We start from the raw sequence: 19,852 nt of genomic DNA, 5'->3' as shown, positions 1-19,852 counted from the left end.
GTGCCTCGATCTGACAATGGTCGCTGCGTCTGTCTGGCCCAAAAATCATTAGAGAGTGCCGCACAGGAACCTGTTGTAACTTGTAACACTACGGTTCAGAATGATGGGTGCCTAGCGATACTTTAGGTCTTGTCGGGTGAAGTGAAATCTTCAATTTCTACTGGAACCAGTTCATGAAATATTTGTTTCTACTAACTGCGAAAACGTCTTATATGATGTGTACTCCTGCGCTCAGACTTCTCGAAGTACCTTCAGTTAATCGTTTTTATTCTTGAGGGATTCAGTAAGTAATTTTCTTATGCTGAACACTTGCAAGTTCGTCTCGCTCTTGTAATGCCATCTGGTGACATGTCAGCGTATGGCACTACTGATCTATGCCACCGATGAATTGCGGAGCGGTACGAAATTGAATACCAAAAACGAGGGAGGAGAAAGAACAAACATTCAGATGCTTCTTTTCAACACACTTCCATTGCACACGCGTGAAAATGATGTTTGCATTACACACACAGAACACTACTCACTACACTCTTGTCCGAACATTCAGAATGAGGCCATATGTTTTATCAACAAGCAAACACGCAAGTCTAAAACCGCAAGCAAATAAGTACATGACTCTACATTGAAAAGAACCAGAAAAAACTAGACGAGTGACCAATCTGCACAGAGGCCCGTAACTTCTAACACTACGGTTCAGAATCAACGCTTGCTTGCGATGCTGAAGGAGCTAACTTTCATTGGGGTGGCGACAACCAGGGGAGCTTCAGGGGAGTCGGATCCTGCGAAGTTCTCGTGCATGAACCGGCTGTCGACGATGGACTCTTCCTTGAGGACGACCTTGTAGCAGTAGCAGCTCTTCAGGCCCTCCTGGTCGCGGTAGCAGTGATGGTTGCTGTCCTTCACCTTTTGGAAGTTCCATATGAGGCTGAACTTGCCGACTGTCGCGACGAGATGCTTTTCTTGCTTCCCGTTCTCCGTTACCTGGGGGCAAAATCACAGCAGAGGAACACGGATCAGAGGATATGCTTATCAACAGTGAAGAATTAAGGAAGCTGTAAGAAGCCATTTGCGTACAAATGAACATAACAGAGATATAATATCTGAAACGAGCAATGGCATGAGAGACAGACTATTGCATTCAAGTGTCATTTAGGAAGAACACTAATTCGTACACTGCAGAAATTGTTATTCCCAAACACTATACCCTGTTTCCAATTGAAGAAACATGTTTATAATCCATGAAAACATGGAACCACAGAAAGGATGGACAAATTTCATACGGAGTACTTCCATTGGTAGTGGCGTTGAAGTCACAAGTTAGTTTCATGTAAAAAAACAGAGAGGAGATTTCAGAAAGGGTTCAATTGGTGTTGGTTCTGAATTGACATTTGTACTATGAACTGAACTTGTTCTACTCATTAGTACCAAAAGTAATGCAGTCTAAACTGAGAGTATCAACAAACTGTCTGGCTACTGATTACCCTAGAAGTAGGCACACTGCCATGTCGAGATGGATATGCTAATTAGTACCGCATATTCAAAGTTAATAATTAGTACCGCATGAATTTTCCTGTAAACTGGTATTTAATCAGTACAGACTTCCAGTTAGAGCTATGACAAGTTAGTAAGTTAGCGAACTGCCATTATGGACAGCGAACATTTTGCCTTAACTGATTACTAGCATAGTGCCTTCACTGAATTCACCTATAACCAGGACTACATAAGTCTAGATGAACAGCTAATATTGCATATTCCAGATAAAATTTGGTTAAGACTAGAAAGTGCATTGCCAGATAGCAGTAGGAACAGTCAATGGTATGTGCCGGAATAAGAATATGACACTTACCCATGAAAATTGTCCACCATGGAATTTGTTGTCATTCCCAGCCAAGATTGAATCAAGCGGACTGAGCTTCAGCAACCTCGGCGCGGCGATCCTGCTTCCCATACGCCCACTGAACCCGGTCTTCTCCTTGCCATCCTTGTCCTTGAAGATGGTGCAGATCAAAACCAAGTATGTGTCTGTGGTGCCCAGGATCCACTTCCCGTCATAAGTAACATCCACATGCGTGATCGGCGACCCAAGCCCCGGGAAGACCGTCTTGGCCATCCGCATCGAGCTCCTGGAGTAGAGCCTGATCTTGCCATCGACGGAGCCAACAACAATCGAGCCATCCCCGGTGCTCGCGAAGCACTGGAAGTTGGTGCCCCGCGAGAACTGGTGGCCCTGCGACCAGTGCAGCACCGGCGAGTCGTCGGAGTTGCCGATGGTCTGCACCCTGCCCCTCGCGTCGCGCATGTCCCACCTGCACAGCCGGTTGTCGTCCAGCCCCAGGAAGGTTGATCCGGAGGGCTCCAGCTGCGCGCTCTTGCTGTCGTTGGCGATGTCCCGCATCGTGATGTCGGTGCCGTCCTTCTCGAACCGCCACTCGGCGACGACCTTGCCGGTCTCGATGTCGACGTGGTGCACGCCGTTGGAATGCGGCGCGCCGGTGTCCCCGGGGCTCATCAGCAGCATGTTGGTCTCGCCGCGCATCAGCAAGGCCTTCTTGGGCGTCGAGTAGTTGGTGCTGGTGCCGCCACCGCGGCCGCCCGAGATCCTGACCGACACGCCCTTGCCGTGCACGCCGTGCCGGAAGTTCTTGACCACCTGAATCCCGGCGCCGCCGACCAGGAAGCTGTTGTCGAGCGCGCCGAGCGCGAGGCTCTGGATGCCGCTGCCGTCGCCGGCCTCCTCCTCGAACTCCTCGAGCAGGTCCCTGGCGGGCGCGGCGGGGGGAGGGGCGAGGTCGTCCTCCGCGTCGGCCCAGACGGCGTCGTCGGCCTCGGCGGGGCGCGCCCAGGCGGCGAAGTCGGCGCCGAAGACCTCCCGGCGGCCCTCGTCCGTGGCCTCCACCCCGTACGTGTTCTCGAAGAGGCACCGGTCGTACTGCTCCCGGAAGCGGCGGAAGGCGGCGTCGTTGGGGAAGCGCAGCGCCCACACGGAGCCCGCCGCGGCGAAGTCCGCCCGGCGCTGCCCCGGGAGCGCCTTGAGCTGCAGCTCCTGCCCCACGGGCGCCGAGACCCGCCGGCCCGGGTCCACCTCGAGGACCCACCGGGGCCCCCGCGAGGAGGCCGAGGACGAGGAGCGACGGCCGCGGCGCTCGTCGTCGTAGTAGTCGTCGTCGTCCACGGCGGCCGCCTTGTCGAGGAAGGCGTAGGTGGCGCGGCGCTCGGCGGGGACCCAGCGGGCGTCGGCGGAGGCGCCGCCGACGTGGAGGTAGAGGCGGGCAGCGTTGTCGGGCTGCTTGTACTTGAGGTCGAGGGCCCGGAGCTTGGCGTCGAGGAACTCGATGGAGGCGGGGGTGGTGGCCCGGAGCGGGTCGTCCTGACGCTGCTTGGCCCCGGAGGCGGACCCGGGGTCGTACTCCTCGTCGGCGTCCTCCTCCTCCTCCTCGCCGGAGGAGGAGGTGAGGTCGAGGTCCTCGCGGCTGTTGGCGGCGCCCATGGCCGGCCGGCGGGGGTAGGTGGGGGAATTCGGCGGTGATCGGGAGGATGGATGGAGCGGAGCGGAGCGGGTGTGGGAGGAAGAGGAAAGCGATCGGGTCCGTCGGTCGGTCGGTGGGCCGCGGGGGATTATATAAGCGGATGCGATCGTGTGGCGTTAGACGTGGCGGAGGAGGGGAGGTCGGTGCGTGACTGCGTGGGACTGACGCGACGCGCTCCACCTACGTACGCGGCCGGGGGCGGACGAGGTATGGATGAACCTGTCTGTCATCGGTTGCTTCGCCCACGGGTGATGGGCCCGGATTTCGCCGTCGATCGTGCCGACGAGCTACACACTCCAATCCAGTTTTCTCTTTACAAAATTGTTTTTTGCGAGGGATTCTCTTTATAAAATTAATTACAAAATTAATTAGATACTCCCTTCGTTCACAAATACTCCCTCCGTCCGGAAAAACTTGTCCCAAACTTGTCTCTCAAATGGATGTATCTAGCACTAACTTGATGATAGATATATCCATTTGAGGGACAAGCTTTTCCGGACGGAAGAAGTATAACGTGTTCTATTTCTTTTTCTAAATCAGATACTTGTTTCAGTCCATATATAAACATACTGTAGTGTGTTTGTTCACTCGTTTCGGTCTGTATATAATTCATAATGTTTTGTTTAGAACTCAATATAGATGTACACCCTCATACATACACGCATACATTCATTCCTATAAATATACACACGTAAACCCTACCCTTATGAGCATCATGCAAAGACATATCATCTTAAAACTGATGAAGTCACCATAGACGCCTCGTAGTCGACAGAAACGTCTCCTTCCATTAAACACGCATCGCCAAAAATTTCAAAATAAATACAGAAATAAATGCGATAATCAAAACTTAAACCCTGGTGGGCTGATGATAACACTGTTCATCTAACGATCCAACCACAGGTTGGTTCATAAATTAATTTATCCTTCATGTCAATGTAGACTGCTCCGATTGCTTCTTTTGTCCATCGCTTCTTGTTGCCGTTGCAACATATTTCCGCGAAATCGCACGGTGAAATTTCCGCAAAAGTGCGAAGCGAAATTAATGAAACATCGTACATCGAAATTTATGGCAACAATCTGGAGTGTTGGGTTTTAGCAATAATACTACTACTTTCTATGTAGGCTAATATAGGACATTTTAGAGACTTGTTTACAGAGGCAGTACATCTACGTATGTTTTATGCAAGTTTTAAAAACTCTCTCTTAATTTCACCAGGGTGTATCCTCACCTCCCTCTACTTCCAATCCTAAGCCTCCATGTTGCTCTGTCCGTCAATTCCATAGCAAACCCCCCACACGTCTAGCATTGCTCAGTGTTCTAGACTAAAAGAAAGAAGCACCGAATGTTTTCCCTCAAATTTTGGCATGACATAGATCACAATTAGCTAATTTTGTGTGGTTCAGGGACATTATTTAATGTACTTGTACGGTCACAAAATTAAAATGCTTTCCCTTTCTTTTGTACTCCCGTACCAGTAGTATTTGAGGGTATTTAGAGTATTCATCTGGTCGCACGCTTGGATTGGTACGCAACACATTTCATAATTTTTGATTGATGATGGGCAGCACGTACTACTACAACACAGTGCAATTATTACACAATATTGATACGTTCACAACAGTGCAAGAGCAGTACTACATACACCAGCGACCGTTGTCTCCCCGCCCGGAAAGAATATGCACCAACACAGAATCGGACAGGATAGCAAGCCTAGCTACTGATCTGGTGTTCACGGACACCGCAGAGTAAAGCGGTGGAAATGTGGCAGTAAAATTTAGAGTGAATTCCGGCTTCTACCCCTTAATTAATCATTTTCGGCACTATTTACCCCATTTAACAAATTTTTATCCAGATTACCCCATTTAGTGACAATCTTGTCTGTTCTTACCCCTTTTAAATTTTAAGAGCCTTCTTGTAAAGATCATGTTAATTTTACTTGAGACTAAGTGCCCAAATGTACATTTTTATAAAAAGAAAAAAAATCCGATCCTATGATGCCAATAATTTTTTTTTGCAAGAATCATGTCAAAAATTGATGGTACTAATTTTCAATGGACACACATCATTGGAGCCCACTAAAAAAACACATGTACGACAATAGCACTGCAGACATGTAAAATAGACTGTGGTGTTTTTGTTTAATGATCTCCCAAAGCTTAAAATAAGTGGTTCCTTCGATGTTTTGCATCAACGAAGAAAACTAAAATATCAACACATTAAACCTAGAAACCGAGTACGAAAGTGTTACGCGCCGGGCACGACCTCATCTGGCGCTCCCACGAGCGGCAGGGGAGGCAAACCCTACCGCCGCCGCCAGGCCCCCTCCTCCCTCCCTCGCCGCCGCCAGAGTCCGCGGCCGAGCGACGCCTCGCCAGCGCTGGTGGCGGCTGGCATGTCCTGGTGTCGGCTGGCGCGTAGGCGGCTTATGTCGGCCTTTGATTCCTCTCCTTGTCGTCCGGGCACTACTTTGGTCGAAGGATTGGACCTCTCCAAGCTGTGGTCCATCGCTCGTCTCGCGCCCGGCAGCACGACTGACCTCGTCTCATGCCCTACAGCACAACCGAGCTCGTCTCGCACCCGGTGCAGCAAGACGGGTCGATGGAGGCCAGTTTTGGCTGGCCTATTGGGTCTCGGCGCTGGGGGGCTACCCAGGGGTGTGAAAGGCGGGGCCTTTCCACTCGTATCTTTTGTTGGGGTACCAGCGAGTCTCGGGTGAGGTGGTGTCAAGGTCTTGGATGCCAGGGCGGTGGCCCTGGTGGTGGTAGCACGGTGCACATGGGTAGAGCCCGTGGCTCGGTGTTGCCCGGTGGCCATGGCCGGGTGGGCGGGGTGGTGGGCGGCGTGGTCGACGGGGTGTGGCGTACGGTGGCGGTGAGTGTTGACCAGGGTGAAAACATGTTCGATCTTCAGATGGACTGGCGGTGGCGAAGCTCGTTCCCTTCCTGAAGGCATCGTCGCGGCTCTCATTGCCCATCGTGTTGCTCCAGGGGAAACTCTGATTCTCAGGTCGGGTGGTGATGGCCCTCTGGTATCATAACCTTCCTGAAGGTGCCATCTTGGAGCCCACGGTTTGTTATATGCGGCTTCATCTCTTCGCGATGGCGTGTTCACGGTTGAGGACCCCGGTTGCTCTTGTAGTGCTAGGGGTGGTGTTGTTGTGCTCAACGCCTATGTATCATGCCTTGGTGTGTGCGTGTGTTGTGGTGGCGTGCATTTGTACTGGTTGTGGATGATCGTTGTTTTATATATAAAGTGGGACGAAAGCTTTTTTCGGTAACCTACAAACCACAACCCACAATGCAAAATTTAACGTACTTGACCGCCGAAGATAACTATTCCTCTTTTCCTCGATGTGGTGCGCACGTACCTGACAGCCATGAGAAAAAAACTGGGTGCGACTAAACCAAGTGACCTGGTCGGGCATTGGAAAAAGAGTTAAATGCACTCGAGGTCCTAAAAGTTTCGTCGTTGTGTCACTTTAGTCCTATTTCTTTGAAAATGCACCTTTAGGTCCCAATTCTTTCATAAGTGGTTCACCCCAGGTCCTTTTCTTCACTAGCGCTCGCTGACCTGCCCTCGTTGACCCACGCCACGTCGACACAGGGGCTGCGGAGGCTGCTCTTTTTTACAGAAAACCCCTTAGAAACACTCTTCTTCACATTCCCCGGTCCCTTGCTCTATTTCTTCCCAAAATCCCCCTCTGTCTCTCCCGTGCCCTAACCCTAGCCATGGCCGGCACTTCAAGCTCCTCGGCGGGGAAGCAGTTGAAGAAGAGGAGCATGGTAGCGTTGTCGTCAGCGCCACCGTCGCTGCCGGTGCAAGCTCCAATTTCGTCTGGTATGTTGCCGCTCGTGGCTTGCCCTTGCTGCCATGTCCGTGACACCATTGTGCTCCGTTCGAAATCTGCTGCCAACCCTGGACGGGTGTTCTACAAGTGCCCCAACCATCGTGTAAGAACCAAGAGTTTGATGTTTTGAAGCCTTTATCTTTGATTCTATCCCATTTCTCTTTTTCTGAATGTGTCAAATTCGTCCAGGTTGGAACGAATCCATGCCAACACTACTAGTGGGAAGATGGCCCAGATAACTATTTTGATTTTCTAGTTAAGAATGGCCACATATCTATTGCAAGAACAGGAAGATCTAGAGGTTTCTCTGGTCATTCATTGGGCGACATAGAAAGTGAAGAGGCAGAGGAGGAAGAAGATAGAGGTGTTGAAGTTCAGAAGATTTGCAATGGTGTGATGATTGATGTTGTGAAGAAGTTGGATGAGCTGATCTGCTTAGTTAGGATGTTCTTGTTTTGTATTGTCACTTTGTTGGTTGTGATGGTTTATGTAGTGGCTCTGAAATGAATGAAGTACATGTAAGCACTATTGGGATGAACTATTTGAATGAAGTGTTTAATCTGAATTGAAAAGCAAGATTGAGATTTTGGAAGCATTTTGATCTAAATGAAGTGTTTGATTTGAATGAAAGTTAGCTTATTTTTACTCTTTTTTGTCTCATGGACGGTCGAGGTGATCGTCCACATTGATGAATAGCTTCATTTTGGTCAATGTGGACGGTCGCGGCGATCGTCCACATTGATGAATAGCTTCATTTTGGTCAATGTGGATGGTCGCGGCGATCGTCCACATTGATGAATAGCTTCATTTTGGTCAATGTGGACGGCCGCGGCGATCGTCCACATTGACGAATAGCTTCATTTTGGTCAATGTGGACGGTCGCGGCTATCGTCCACATTGATGAATAGCTTCATTTTGGTCAATGTGGACGGTCGCGACGATCATCCACATTGATGAATAGCTTCATTTTCGTCCACATTGAGAACAACAAAGCTCACACAATAGTTCATTTCCAACATTGCATAGTTCACAGAATAGTTCACTTGGCCATACTAGTACTAGGCAAGCACATAAACATGCCCTGCTTGTCTAGTTCATAAGAAACTGTTGATGGTTTGGATGAAACCTACATCATGAGAACACTAGGTTTAATTTCAAACCAATCAGTGCTAGCCCAAAAGAAGCTTTTTAGTTTTCAAGCTCAAAGTACAACATCAGAACACTTCTTCTATACTTCAGGAACTGTGTTCTCCTTGGTCTTCACTACCCTTTTCTTCCTCTGCCTTTTTAAACCAAGAGTTGCTGTAGTAGGTCTTGGCTTTGGAATAGCATCTCTACAGTTTGCAATGAATGCACTTTCTGGTAGAGGGCCTTGAGCAGTGGTTTGAGACTGCTGAGTTGATATGGCCTGAAAGAACAAAAAATATTTTGAGTTTGAAATGGTTTGAGATCAACACAGTTAACTTGAGTATTACAACATACTTGTTCCTGTAGTATCTCCAACACTGAAACATTCCGCTCATACACATGTGTTGTGGTAGATGCAGCCACACTAGTGAAGAAAAGGACCTCGAGTGGGTCAACGCGCCACGAGGGCAGGTCAGCGAGCGCTAGTGAAGAAAAGGACCTCGGGTGAACCACTTATGAAAGAATTGGGACCTAAAGGTGCATTTTCAAAGAAATAGGACTAAAGTGACACAACGACGAAACTTTTAGGACCTCCAGTGCATTTAACTCTTGGAAAAAATGCCAAGAAATCTGATGGCGGGGAGTTAGCAAGAAGATCACTCTCAAAAATCTTACTAGGGTAAAAACTGGCAAGACTTTTGCTAAATGGGGTAATTGGAATGAAAAAATGTTAAATGAGATAATTAGTGTAAAAAATGTGGAAGTAAAGGGTAAAAACTGGAATTCACTCTAAAATTTACTAGGCGATCTTGAATGGTACGAGGAAGCCACTAGCTGAGACTGCGACAAGGAGAAGAAGGTAGGCGAACGGCAGCAGGCGCCTCGCGAAGGTGTGGCAGCGCGGCTCGTCGGAGCGGAGCAGGACGAAGCCGTCGCCATCTCCACGGCGGCGGCGGTGAGGACAAGGATGAGGGTGAAGTAGTAGACAGCCGGGCCAAAGATCGGTCCGACCGACGGCAGGTGGAACGCGGTGGTCATGCCCATGACCAGCGTCACAGACCCTGTAGCCCAGAGCGAGCGCGCCAGTTGCGCCCTCGTGGGCGAAGCCCATGGGCACAACGATTGAGCGATCTGGCTCACCGTCGTGGCGGCTTCCAGGTCGGTGATGGTGCCGGTGGTGCTACTCATCTGCAAGGCGGACGCCATTAGTGATCAGCTGAATTGCTGGCCACTAAACAAGCAAGAGAGGAGGGAAGAGCACCAGCAGTCCTCTGTGTGACTGCGTCTGGGCTCTGGCGAAGGGCAAGCAATGGGAGGGAAAGGGGAGACAGGCAAAGGACAAGGGAAACGGGGCCAAGGGTGCCATTATTTATGGAGGGAAAAAGTCCAAAATAAACCTTGAAATTGTAGACGAAAGCTAAATCAAACCCTGAACTTTGAATCCCGGAAATTGGCACTCTGAACTTGTAATCTCGGTCTATTTTAGACCCTAGACCTGTTTGGCACGCTGGGAAGACTACAATCCCGGCCGGGATTCCACCTATTACTCTCACGGACTAGAATTTGGGCCGGCCCACTATAAAACAACAAGAATTCGTGAGGTTTAAAAAATGTTCGCACGTTTCTAAAATTGTTCAAAAGTTAAAAATGTTTCTGTTTTCTATTTTTCGCGCAAATTCAATTCGTTTTGTGTTTTTAAAAACTGTTTGGAATTTCGTGTTTCGCACAAAATCAACTCTGTTAGCATTTTAAAAAACTGTTCGCGATTTACAAAAAAACATATTTATAAAAAATGTTCAGAATTCCAACAGTTTTTCACATCCTATGAAAAATATTTCGTATTTTCAAAATTGTGTTACATTTTTTAATTCTGTTTTTGTAATTTCATAAATTATTTCATAAATAATGTATTTAAAAAATGTTTCAGATTGTTGGGAGTGGACTCGACTGCGCCAACCCACCAGACATGTAGCGAGTTTTTTTTCCTTAACACACCACGTACAAAATTCTTTCTTTCTTTTTCTTAACGGCGACGTAATAATTCCAAAACAAAAAAAACATGCTGTGGAGTTGAACTTGGGCCTGGTAGCCACTACACCAGACGACTATGACTGGCATAGTCAGAGGCCCAAAATATTTAATCAGAAACCAAAGCGCCGAACTTTGTAAACATTTTTTAGGGGAAAAAATTTATTAAAAACATATTTATTTATGAAATCTTTGAACATTTTATAATGTGAGAGAACTTTTTGATAATTTCGAATATTTTCAAAAACCAACAACTTTGAAAAAGCAAACACATTTATAAACATTTTTTGAAACCTGAACAAAATTTTAAAGTGCAAACACTTTTTGAAACATAAATTTTTTTCTGCAACCTGAACAAAATTTTAAAGTGCGGACATGTTTTGATACATAAACATTTTCTGAAACCTGAAAATATTTTGTGACATCTAAAAAATATCACAAGTTTCAAAAAATGTATGGGCCAATCCAAATGTTTATACAATGTACAATAATATTTGTGTGATTCAAAAAAATGTTTTATACATTAAAAAATGTAACATTTCAAGAATGATCACGAGTTCCAAAAAATGTGTTTGTGACATTTTTAAAAGAATGTTTTTACAATGTAAAAAAATGTTTGCGTGATGTAAAAAAATGTGCTAAAACCTTAACAGAATATATGTGGCATGCCCTTGAAAAAAGTGTATGCAAATTTAAAAATGTTGAACCACGTAAAAGAGTGTTGTGTAGTTTTATAAAATGTTTATCATCATAAAGAAAATGTAAAACATGTAGTTGAAAAAAAATATTACCATGTATTAAAAAAGTTTTGAAAACATGTAATTTATAAATGTACATAACATATTTGAAAATATCAAAAGTTTATCCAAAAATATTTAATGTGTGTGTTAAAATGTACATTGAGTACTGAGAAAAATTAGACATGTGTAAAAATGAAAACGAAAAAGGAAGAAACTAAGAAAAAAAACAGATTAGTGCGCGCGCGCGAGCAACTGCGCTACTGGGCCGACCCAATTCAGCAAAGCCGACTATGTTCTGTCAAGGTTTAAAATAGACCAGGGTGAAAGAGTTTGGTGTGCTGATTTCAGAGATTGAGAGTTCAAGGTTTGATTTAGCTTTCGCCTACAAATTGAAGGTCGATGCTCATTCTTTACTCATACGTCTGAGCGTGTTTTGACATCAAACTGGTGTCTGGACAATCCGGGCACCCATATATCCAGACCAGGGGGTTATGGTTGTTTGAACTATCATTTATGTTATCTTCAACATGCGGGCACAACACAAAAGTCCCTTCCCATTTCCTATGCGACCCTCCGCTTCTCGCTCGGTTTCACGCCATAGTGGGAAATTTCTTGCTAGAGTCCTCTTCTTTAAAACCAAATGATGCCATCTCACCTTCTCTCCTTTACACCATACTTTCTCATGGATTGCCAAGGAGGAGTCCCTCGCTATCCGCCTTGATCCCATCCCCATGTGTTTGTGCCGATCCGCCACCGCCATCAGGGAGAGGGGGGGGGGGGGGGGGGGGGGGGGGGAGGAGGAGGCTTGCGCCATCCATGACGCCCTCCCCACCCTAGAGTCAAGAAGGCAAATCCAATATCTCCCAAGTCATTGCCACGCTGTAACATAGCCCCCCGTTTACTAATATAAGACATTTTAGGATTTTATTGAATTGTATGTATCTAGACACATTTTAGTATGCATGTTCACTCCGGTAACCCCTGCATCGCCGTCCTCGTCCCGGCATATACCTGTCAAGTTTTTGTCTCAGACCCACCGGCTCCTGCTCGTTCATGGCTTGGCCTCGCCGTGGCCGACGATCGTTCATGTCGCTCCTCACGTCCTCCTCGCCTTTGGCCTCAGGGGGAAGCACAAATGACTAACGCTATAACTTTCTCAGGAACCTGAGATTTAGCAAACGCGGCAACCATAACATGCACGTGCCGTGGATCTTCTCCTTTAAAAAAATTAAGCAGAGGACGTAGAATGTCTCTCATAAGTACAAGAACAATAGTGCAATTAAGCTAAACACAGGCGCTAATTGCAAAAGTAATTTATCGACTGATGCATACATATGTGCACATATGTAGATTTATTATTCATTCACTGGAGGGTGGTGGCGCACTGGGAACCCTGCACGACGACGGCCGTGAGCTGCGACGGCACGACGACAGCGACGCACTCGGCGGCGAGGGCGCGGCTGCCGGACACCCAGGCGGACACCTTCCACCGGAGCTGCCCCTCGACGCGCAGCCTCAGCAGCAGCGTCGTGCGCCCGGCCTCTGCGGTTTCGGCTGCCGACGCCGCCGTAGATGACGCCGAGAGCGAGGCGGTGAGCACGGCGTCGCCCTGGGCCTGCTGGAACGGCGGGAGCGGCGCGGTGGCGGCGAGCTGGACACCGGCGTAGGACGCGCGCGCCTGGAGCCGGTCGTAGAGCGCGGCGGCGCGCGCGTTGGGGTTGTGCGCGACGAAGGCCGCGTCGAGCCGCACGATGCCGCCGGCGGTGGCGTTGGGGGCGGTGGCGGTGGCGGCCAGCAGCGTGAAGCGCGGGCTGGAAGGGCGGAGGGTGAGCCAGAGTATGATGGCCAAGGCCAGCAGCGAGGCCGCCGCCGACAACGCCCCGATCAGCAGCCGGCGGCGCCCAGCCGAGTGGTGGTGGCGGTGCTTGGTGGCGCAGTCCCTCGGGGAGTGCTCGGGGTCATCCGTGATGCGAGACATGGTGGTGCACAAGAGGAGAGAGAGAGAGGCGTGCGTGTGAGCTGAGATAAGGTTTGTGAGTGGCACTACCAGTATATATTTTCTCTGGTTATAGTTAGTGGTAGTTGATATAACCACTAATAAACTTTGAGACTTTGTAAACATCTTCTTAGTGGTGATTATGAATTATGATGATCGAAATGTATGGTTTCTTGCTTGCTGCTGCATCAACCATCATGTTGTCTTTCCACTCCATTTTCCCCTTTGGCCTGAGGGGAAGAAAAGCACCTGCCCCTGCCTGCCTGCCTGCCCTGATGGAGACGTCCATGGCTGGCTAGGCTACATCACAAGATGCTAAAGCTGCCAAGGAAGATGCATGTGTATATCCATGGCTGGTGAATTAGCTAGCAGTTAAGACTTAAGACCAGACAAGAGCGAGCAAAGGTGATTAAGGAAGCTGGTAATCATCATGACCATCATATAATCTAGGAAAGTGGGAGATGGAAAGCAACCTTTCTCCCTTTCTCTTCTTGCTTTTCACAAAGTAGGAAGCTAGCTATGTGATCTCCCTCTGCCCTCTGCTGGTGCTGGAAGGAAAGTGGGGATGGATTCTTCATGTCTGTGTGTGAAGCATGAATGAATTGCCATGAGGAACAAGAAAAGGCAAAGATATACCAAAGTGGATACTCGAACATTCAAGTCTGCTACCTCACTCATCCTCAGCCCCACTCAAATTATTCCTCTTGTCACAATAATCTATTCTTCATAAGTGAATAGTAACTCTCAGATTACTGCACTAAGCAAAAACCCTTTTACTCAATAACACATATCAACTAAGATGTGGGGAAATTTACTAGCACTGGTGCTAAGGGATGTGAGGCCAGGTGTTATTATAAAAAAAAATTGGCAACATCATAACTAGCACCAAACGAGTTACAGATCATTCCGGGACGTGTGTCCGATTTCACAAATTGAAGGTGGACGAGTGTAAGAACATAAGAGACACAAAGAACAAGAGTGAAAAAACACTAGTCAACACACATACTCCCTCCGTCCAGAAATACTTGTCCTTGAAATGGTTGTATCCAGAGCTTTGGTCATCTAACTTCCGAAATTGGGATAAGACCTCCAAGGGGAGAAGACTCTGTGAGGAGTACAAGCCCGCCCATGGGAGAAGACTCCGTTCGACTACAATACCCCCACAGGTGAAGGATTCCATGAAGCACAAGACCTCCATCTCTAAAATTTGGGGATGAACTATGTTTCTTCGTTTTACCTTTCTCCCTCGGAGTTGTTGGATCAATTGTACCTCGTTCAGTAGAATTGGCCGTGAGATGTATGGTCGGTTTGAGGATCTTATGTTTCTTGAGTGAATCCTACTTGTATATACTCCCTCCGTCCGGAAATACTTGTCTTCGAAATGGATAAAATTGATGTATCTATAACTAAAATAAGTCTAGATACAACCATTTCAAGGACAAGTATTTCTGGACGGAGGGAGTATATACAAGTAGGATTCACTCAAGAAACATAACATCCTCAAACCGACCATACATCTCACGGCCAATTCTACTGAACGAGGTACAATTGATCCAACAACTCCGAGGGAGAAAGGTAAAACGAAGAAACATAGTTCATCCCCAAATTTTAGAGATGGAGGTCTTGTGCTTCATGGAATCCTTCACCTGTGGGGGTATTGTAGTCGAACGGAGTCTTCTCCCATGGGCGGGCTTGTACTCCTCACAGAGTCTTCTCCCCTTGGAGGTCTTATCCCAATTTCGGAAGTTAGATGACCAAAGCTCTATCAAGTTCTCAGTTTATGTTATTACTAACCCTAGATCTGACCCAAGGAAATGTATGTATAGGTAAGGGACGAAGGGTGGTAGCTGGCATACATGGGCTAGCCTGTTTTAGCGTCCAGGCATTCATCCGGACCGTCTGGATGAATCAGTCTGGACTGTCCGGCGGGACCTCCTATTCATTGACCTGCACGGCGGAGAACGAGCAAACACCCCCCTCTCACGCATGCTTTTGGGCTGGCCCTTGTGTGGGGCATGAGATTCCCACCCACCCACCCACCCCCACCCCAATTTTTTTCCTTTTATTTTTTATTTTTATTTACTTCATTAAAAATGTTCAAGATTTCAACAAAACCAAATTTTAAAATCTTCTCAAAATTTAAAAATTCCCTCAAATTCAAAAAATGTTCATGAGTTTGAAAAAACACTTTGAATTTGAAAAATGTTGGTGAATTCAAAAAATATTAGTGATTTAAAAAAATGTTCATGAATTCAAAAAGTGTCCCCAAATTTGGAAAAAGTTCATGAAGCTAATTCAAAAAATGTTCACGAATTTAAAAAATCGTTCATGAATTAAAAAATATGACTTGTAAAAATGTTCATGATTTCAAATATTGTTCGCAAATTGGAAAAAATATCACGGTTGGAAAAAAAGTTTGTGAATTTGTAAAAGAATGTTCATAATTTTGAAAAATGTTGCAAATTTGTAAAACAAATGTTCTCAAATTTCAAAATTGTTCGCTGTTACAAAAAAAGTTCAGAATTTTAAAAAAAGTGGACACAATTCAAAAATGTTTGCAAACTGAAATATGTTTATAATTTCAAAAAAAATGTTCACCATTTCAAACAATGTTTGAGAATTTGAAAAGACATTGCAAAATGAAAAAAGCAAAAGGAAAGCAAAAGAAAAGAAAAAAGAACATGAAGAAAAGAAAATGAAAATTGAAAAAAGAAAAGAAAACAAATAAAAATAAAAATGAGAAAAACAAAATAACGGAAGAGGAGCCTGCGCTACTTGGGCCACCCCAAATTCACATAGTGAAGGAGCGTCAACCGGGAGCTCTAGTCAGCCCTTATAGTGCAAGCTAGCGAGCTGGTGTCCCAACTAAGTCACCTGCACGTTAAGTTAAGGCGCAGACGTATTGCTAAATAAAAAAATGTTCGTTTAACCGAGACAATTTATGTACACGATATTACATATTTATAAGAAAATATAATTCAAATTACACTGTATTCATGTCAATTCGTGCAGCCACAAAACTAAAATTAAGGAGGGAAGGGGAGGATAAGTAGTTATACTTGGGTGAGCTAAAGAGAAAGCAGTCGGTGCCACTACCTCGATAGTAGGTCTCGACAGCCGGCTCCACGCTCAGCCTCAGGATGGCTCTTCGCACAATTCCACTACTGGTTAATGACGATTCAGTCGTGTCGGCGTGTGATAAAGAGAAGGAAATAAGAACTATTGACGAGAGCAAATGAGGATGCAATCTCTATCCCGGCCCAATGCTCGTCCTCGCTGAGCCCATGAGCAGCTGGCGTAGGCTCCATGGTGTCTCCTCCCAGGACCTCGCCTCTGCCAAGCTCCAGTAGGACATCCTCCTTCGCTTGGTCTATGGTGCGCCATCGTGATATGTCTCTGATGTATCTACAATTTTTGATTGTTTCATACTATTATATTATCAATTTTGTATGCTTTACATGTTATTTTATATCATTTTTAGGAACTAACCTATTAACTCAGTGTCCAAACATGATGAAACTTTTTGATGATTATTTCTAAACAAAAATAGACCCTGGAAGCTTCGGGAGGAGACCAGACGCTGCACGAGGGAGCGGCCAGGCAGGGGGGCGCGCCCTGGTGCCTTGTGGCCCCCCTTTGGCTCCGCTTGACCTAATTCCAATGCTACAAATTCTCATATATCCAGAAACCCCCAGGAGAGGTCCAAAAAACTACTTTCACCGCCGCAAACCTCTATTCTTCCGTGATCCCATCTGAAGGACTTTTCTAGTACTCTGCCAGATGAAAAATCGATCACGAAGACCATCTTCATCAACCTTTGTTGCCTCCAGATGATGTGTGAGAAGTTCCCACATGACCTACGGGTCCATAGCAGTAGCTAGATCTCTCTCTCTCTCTCTCTCTTGATCTTCAATACAATGATCTCATCTAAGATCAATATGATGTAAACTTTTGCGGTGTGTTTGTTGGGGATACGGTGAATTATGGGTTTGATCAGATTATTCAATGAAAGTATTTGAGTCTTTTCTGAGTTTTATTTATGTAGATTTTATAGCCTTGTATTTCTCTCCGGTCTATCTATCTCTTTCAACCAATTAGATTCATTTATCTTCAGTGGGGAGGTGCTTGGTGGTAGGTTCAATCTTGTTGTGTCCTTACTCTGTGTCTACATTATGGACTTAATACTTTTAGAACATGTTTTTGTATTGTTTCTACTAAGTGTAAAACGATGGGGCTCGAACATATTATTTGGTCTTGCTTTGTCTACATTATGTCATCATGCTTCAGGCATTACTCTCTTTGTTATGGACTTAATACTTTTAGATGCATGATGGATAGCGGTCTTGGGGTGGAGTAATAGTAGTAGATGCAAATGGATGTCAGTCTACTTGTCTCGGACGTAATGCCTATATATTGATCATGCCATGAAGAATCATCATAACTATGCGCTACTCTATCAATTGCCCAACGGTAATTTGTTTACCCACTATTGATATGCTTATGAGAGAGGTGCCTCTAGTGAACGCTATGCCCCCATGCTCCATTCACTTTATATTTACTAAAACCCTAAAAATATTTGTTGTAATTTATTTACTTTTATTTTCCTTTTATATTATCTATCTACCACTTAAGATTTAATCCTTGCAATTAACAAGTACAAGGGGATTGACAACCCTCTTGCACGTGTTGGGTGCAAGTATTTGCTTTGTGTGTGTGTGTGTGTGCAGTTACCGCTTACCTTTTTGTGTGGTGTCTTCTATTGGTTCGATAAACCTTGGTTCTTAACTGAGGGAAATACTATCTGCTACTATACTACATCACCCTTCCTCTTCAGGGAAATCCCAACACCTATCACAAGCAGCATCGAGCTACCATGGCGGGGGCATCTCAGCCCTCCGGCTTCACCACTCCCTCACCTAATACGCCCAGTCGCTGCCTTGACCAGCACCCCTCCCCCACCGTCTTCCTTCTTAGCCTCCAATGAGAATCTCTGCCGCGATCCCGAGGTTAATTCCGTCAGCATGGTAGCTCTTTGATAACCCATAAGTATATAGGATCGCAATAGTTTTCGAGGGTAGAGTATTCAACCAAATTTATTGATTCGACACAAGGGGAGCCAAAGAATATTTGCAAGTATTAGCAGCTGGGTTGTCAATTCAACCACACCTGGAGATTAATTATCTGCAGCAGTATGATCAGTAGCAAAGTAATATGATAGTTTTGCTAGTAGTAGCAACAACAATAGTAACGGTAACAGTGATAGCAATTATTTTGTAGCAAGTATAACGGTAAAAGCAGCAGTAGTAACTTAGCAAGAACAATATAAGAGAAATTCGTAGGCATTGGGTCGGTGAATTCGTTGGATGATATTCATAATATAACAGTCATAACCTAGGGCGATACAGCACTAGCTCTCGTTCATAAATATAATGTAGGCATGTATTTCGTAAATTGTCATACGTGCTTATGGAAAGAACTTGCATGTCATCTTTTGTCCTACCCTCCCATGGCAGCGGGGTCCATATGGAAACTAAGGGTATTAAGGCCTCCTTTTAATAGAGAACCAAAACAAAGCATTAACACATAGTGAACACATGAACTCCTCAAACTACGGTCATCACCGGAAAGTATCCCGACTACTGTCACTCTGGGGTTTACGGATCATAACACGTAAGAGGTGGCTATAACTTGCAAGATCGGATCTAGAACATAGATATAATGGTGATAACATAAACGGTTCAGATCTGAAATCATGGCACACTGGTCCAAAGTGACAAACATTAAGCATGGCAGAGTCATAGCAACATCAATCTCAGAACATAATGGATACTAGGGATCAAGCCCTAACAAAACTAACTCGATTACATGATGAATCTCATCCAACTCCTCACCGACCAGCGAGCCTACGAAGGAATTACTCACTCCCGGTGGGGAGCATCATGGAATTGGCGATGGAGAAGGGTTGGTGATGACGAAGATCAAAGATCCCCCTCTCTGAAGCCCCAAACGAACTCCAGACCTGGCCTCCTGATGAAGAACAGGAGGTGGCGGCGGCTCCGTCTTGTGAAACGCAATAATTCTTTCTCCCTTTTTTCTTTGAAAATAGGGTTTTATAGCGTGGGAATCAGGGTCTGAGGGGCCACCAGGTGGGGACAACCCACCTGGGCGCGCCAGGAGGGGGGCGCGCCCTGGTGGATTGTGCTCACCCAGGGGCCCCCTCCGGTGGTTCTTGGCTCCAGTATTATTCTTTTATTCCATAAAAAACTCCGAAAAGTTTTGTGCCATTCTGAGAACTTTTATTTCTGCACAAAAACAACACCATGGTAGTTCTAGTGAAAACAACGTCAATTTGGGTTAGTTTCAATCAAATCATGCAAATTAGAGTCCAAAACAAGAGGAAAAGCGTTAGGAAAAGTAGATACGATGGAGATGTATCACTCTCATTTCTCTAGTTCCTCCCTCCCACGTTGTGAGGGCATGAGAATGAAATGAGGCACTAGTGGTTGGCTCTTCCTTCTTTAAAGCAGGACAGGGAGAACCGGCGGCGGTGCGGAGGGGAATTCCTGCAGCGTTGGCGGTGCG

At 46.1% G+C, this 19,852-nt stretch overlaps 2 protein-coding genes across 2 annotated transcripts; both read right to left on the bottom strand.

The window, feature by feature from the left end:
• Positions 1 to 449: 449 nt before the first annotated feature.
• Positions 450 to 3,604, bottom strand: LOC125515050 (protein CYPRO4-like). The gene is made up of 2 exons (XM_048680470.1): positions 1,847 to 3,604; positions 450 to 981 (listed from the first exon to the last, which is right to left on the bottom strand). The coding sequence occupies exons 1-2, from the start codon at positions 3,485 to 3,487 to the stop codon at positions 700 to 702; spliced, it is 1,923 nt and encodes a 640-aa protein (XP_048536427.1). The 5' UTR covers positions 3,488 to 3,604; the 3' UTR covers positions 450 to 699.
• An 8,822-nt stretch (positions 3,605 to 12,426) lies between these two features.
• Positions 12,427 to 13,324, bottom strand: LOC125512768 (NDR1/HIN1-like protein 26). Its single transcript, XM_048677850.1, has one exon. It carries the CDS (start codon positions 13,250 to 13,252, stop codon positions 12,638 to 12,640), a length of 615 nt encoding a protein of 204 aa, XP_048533807.1. The 5' UTR covers positions 13,253 to 13,324; the 3' UTR covers positions 12,427 to 12,637.
• Between the last annotated feature and the right edge of the window lie 6,528 nt (positions 13,325 to 19,852).

This window comes from Triticum urartu, chromosome 6, assembly GCF_003073215.2.
Source record: "Triticum urartu cultivar G1812 chromosome 6, Tu2.1, whole genome shotgun sequence".
Taxonomy (NCBI): Eukaryota; Viridiplantae; Streptophyta; class Magnoliopsida; order Poales; family Poaceae; genus Triticum; species Triticum urartu.
This window is presented reverse-complemented; position numbering and strand designations above follow the sequence as displayed.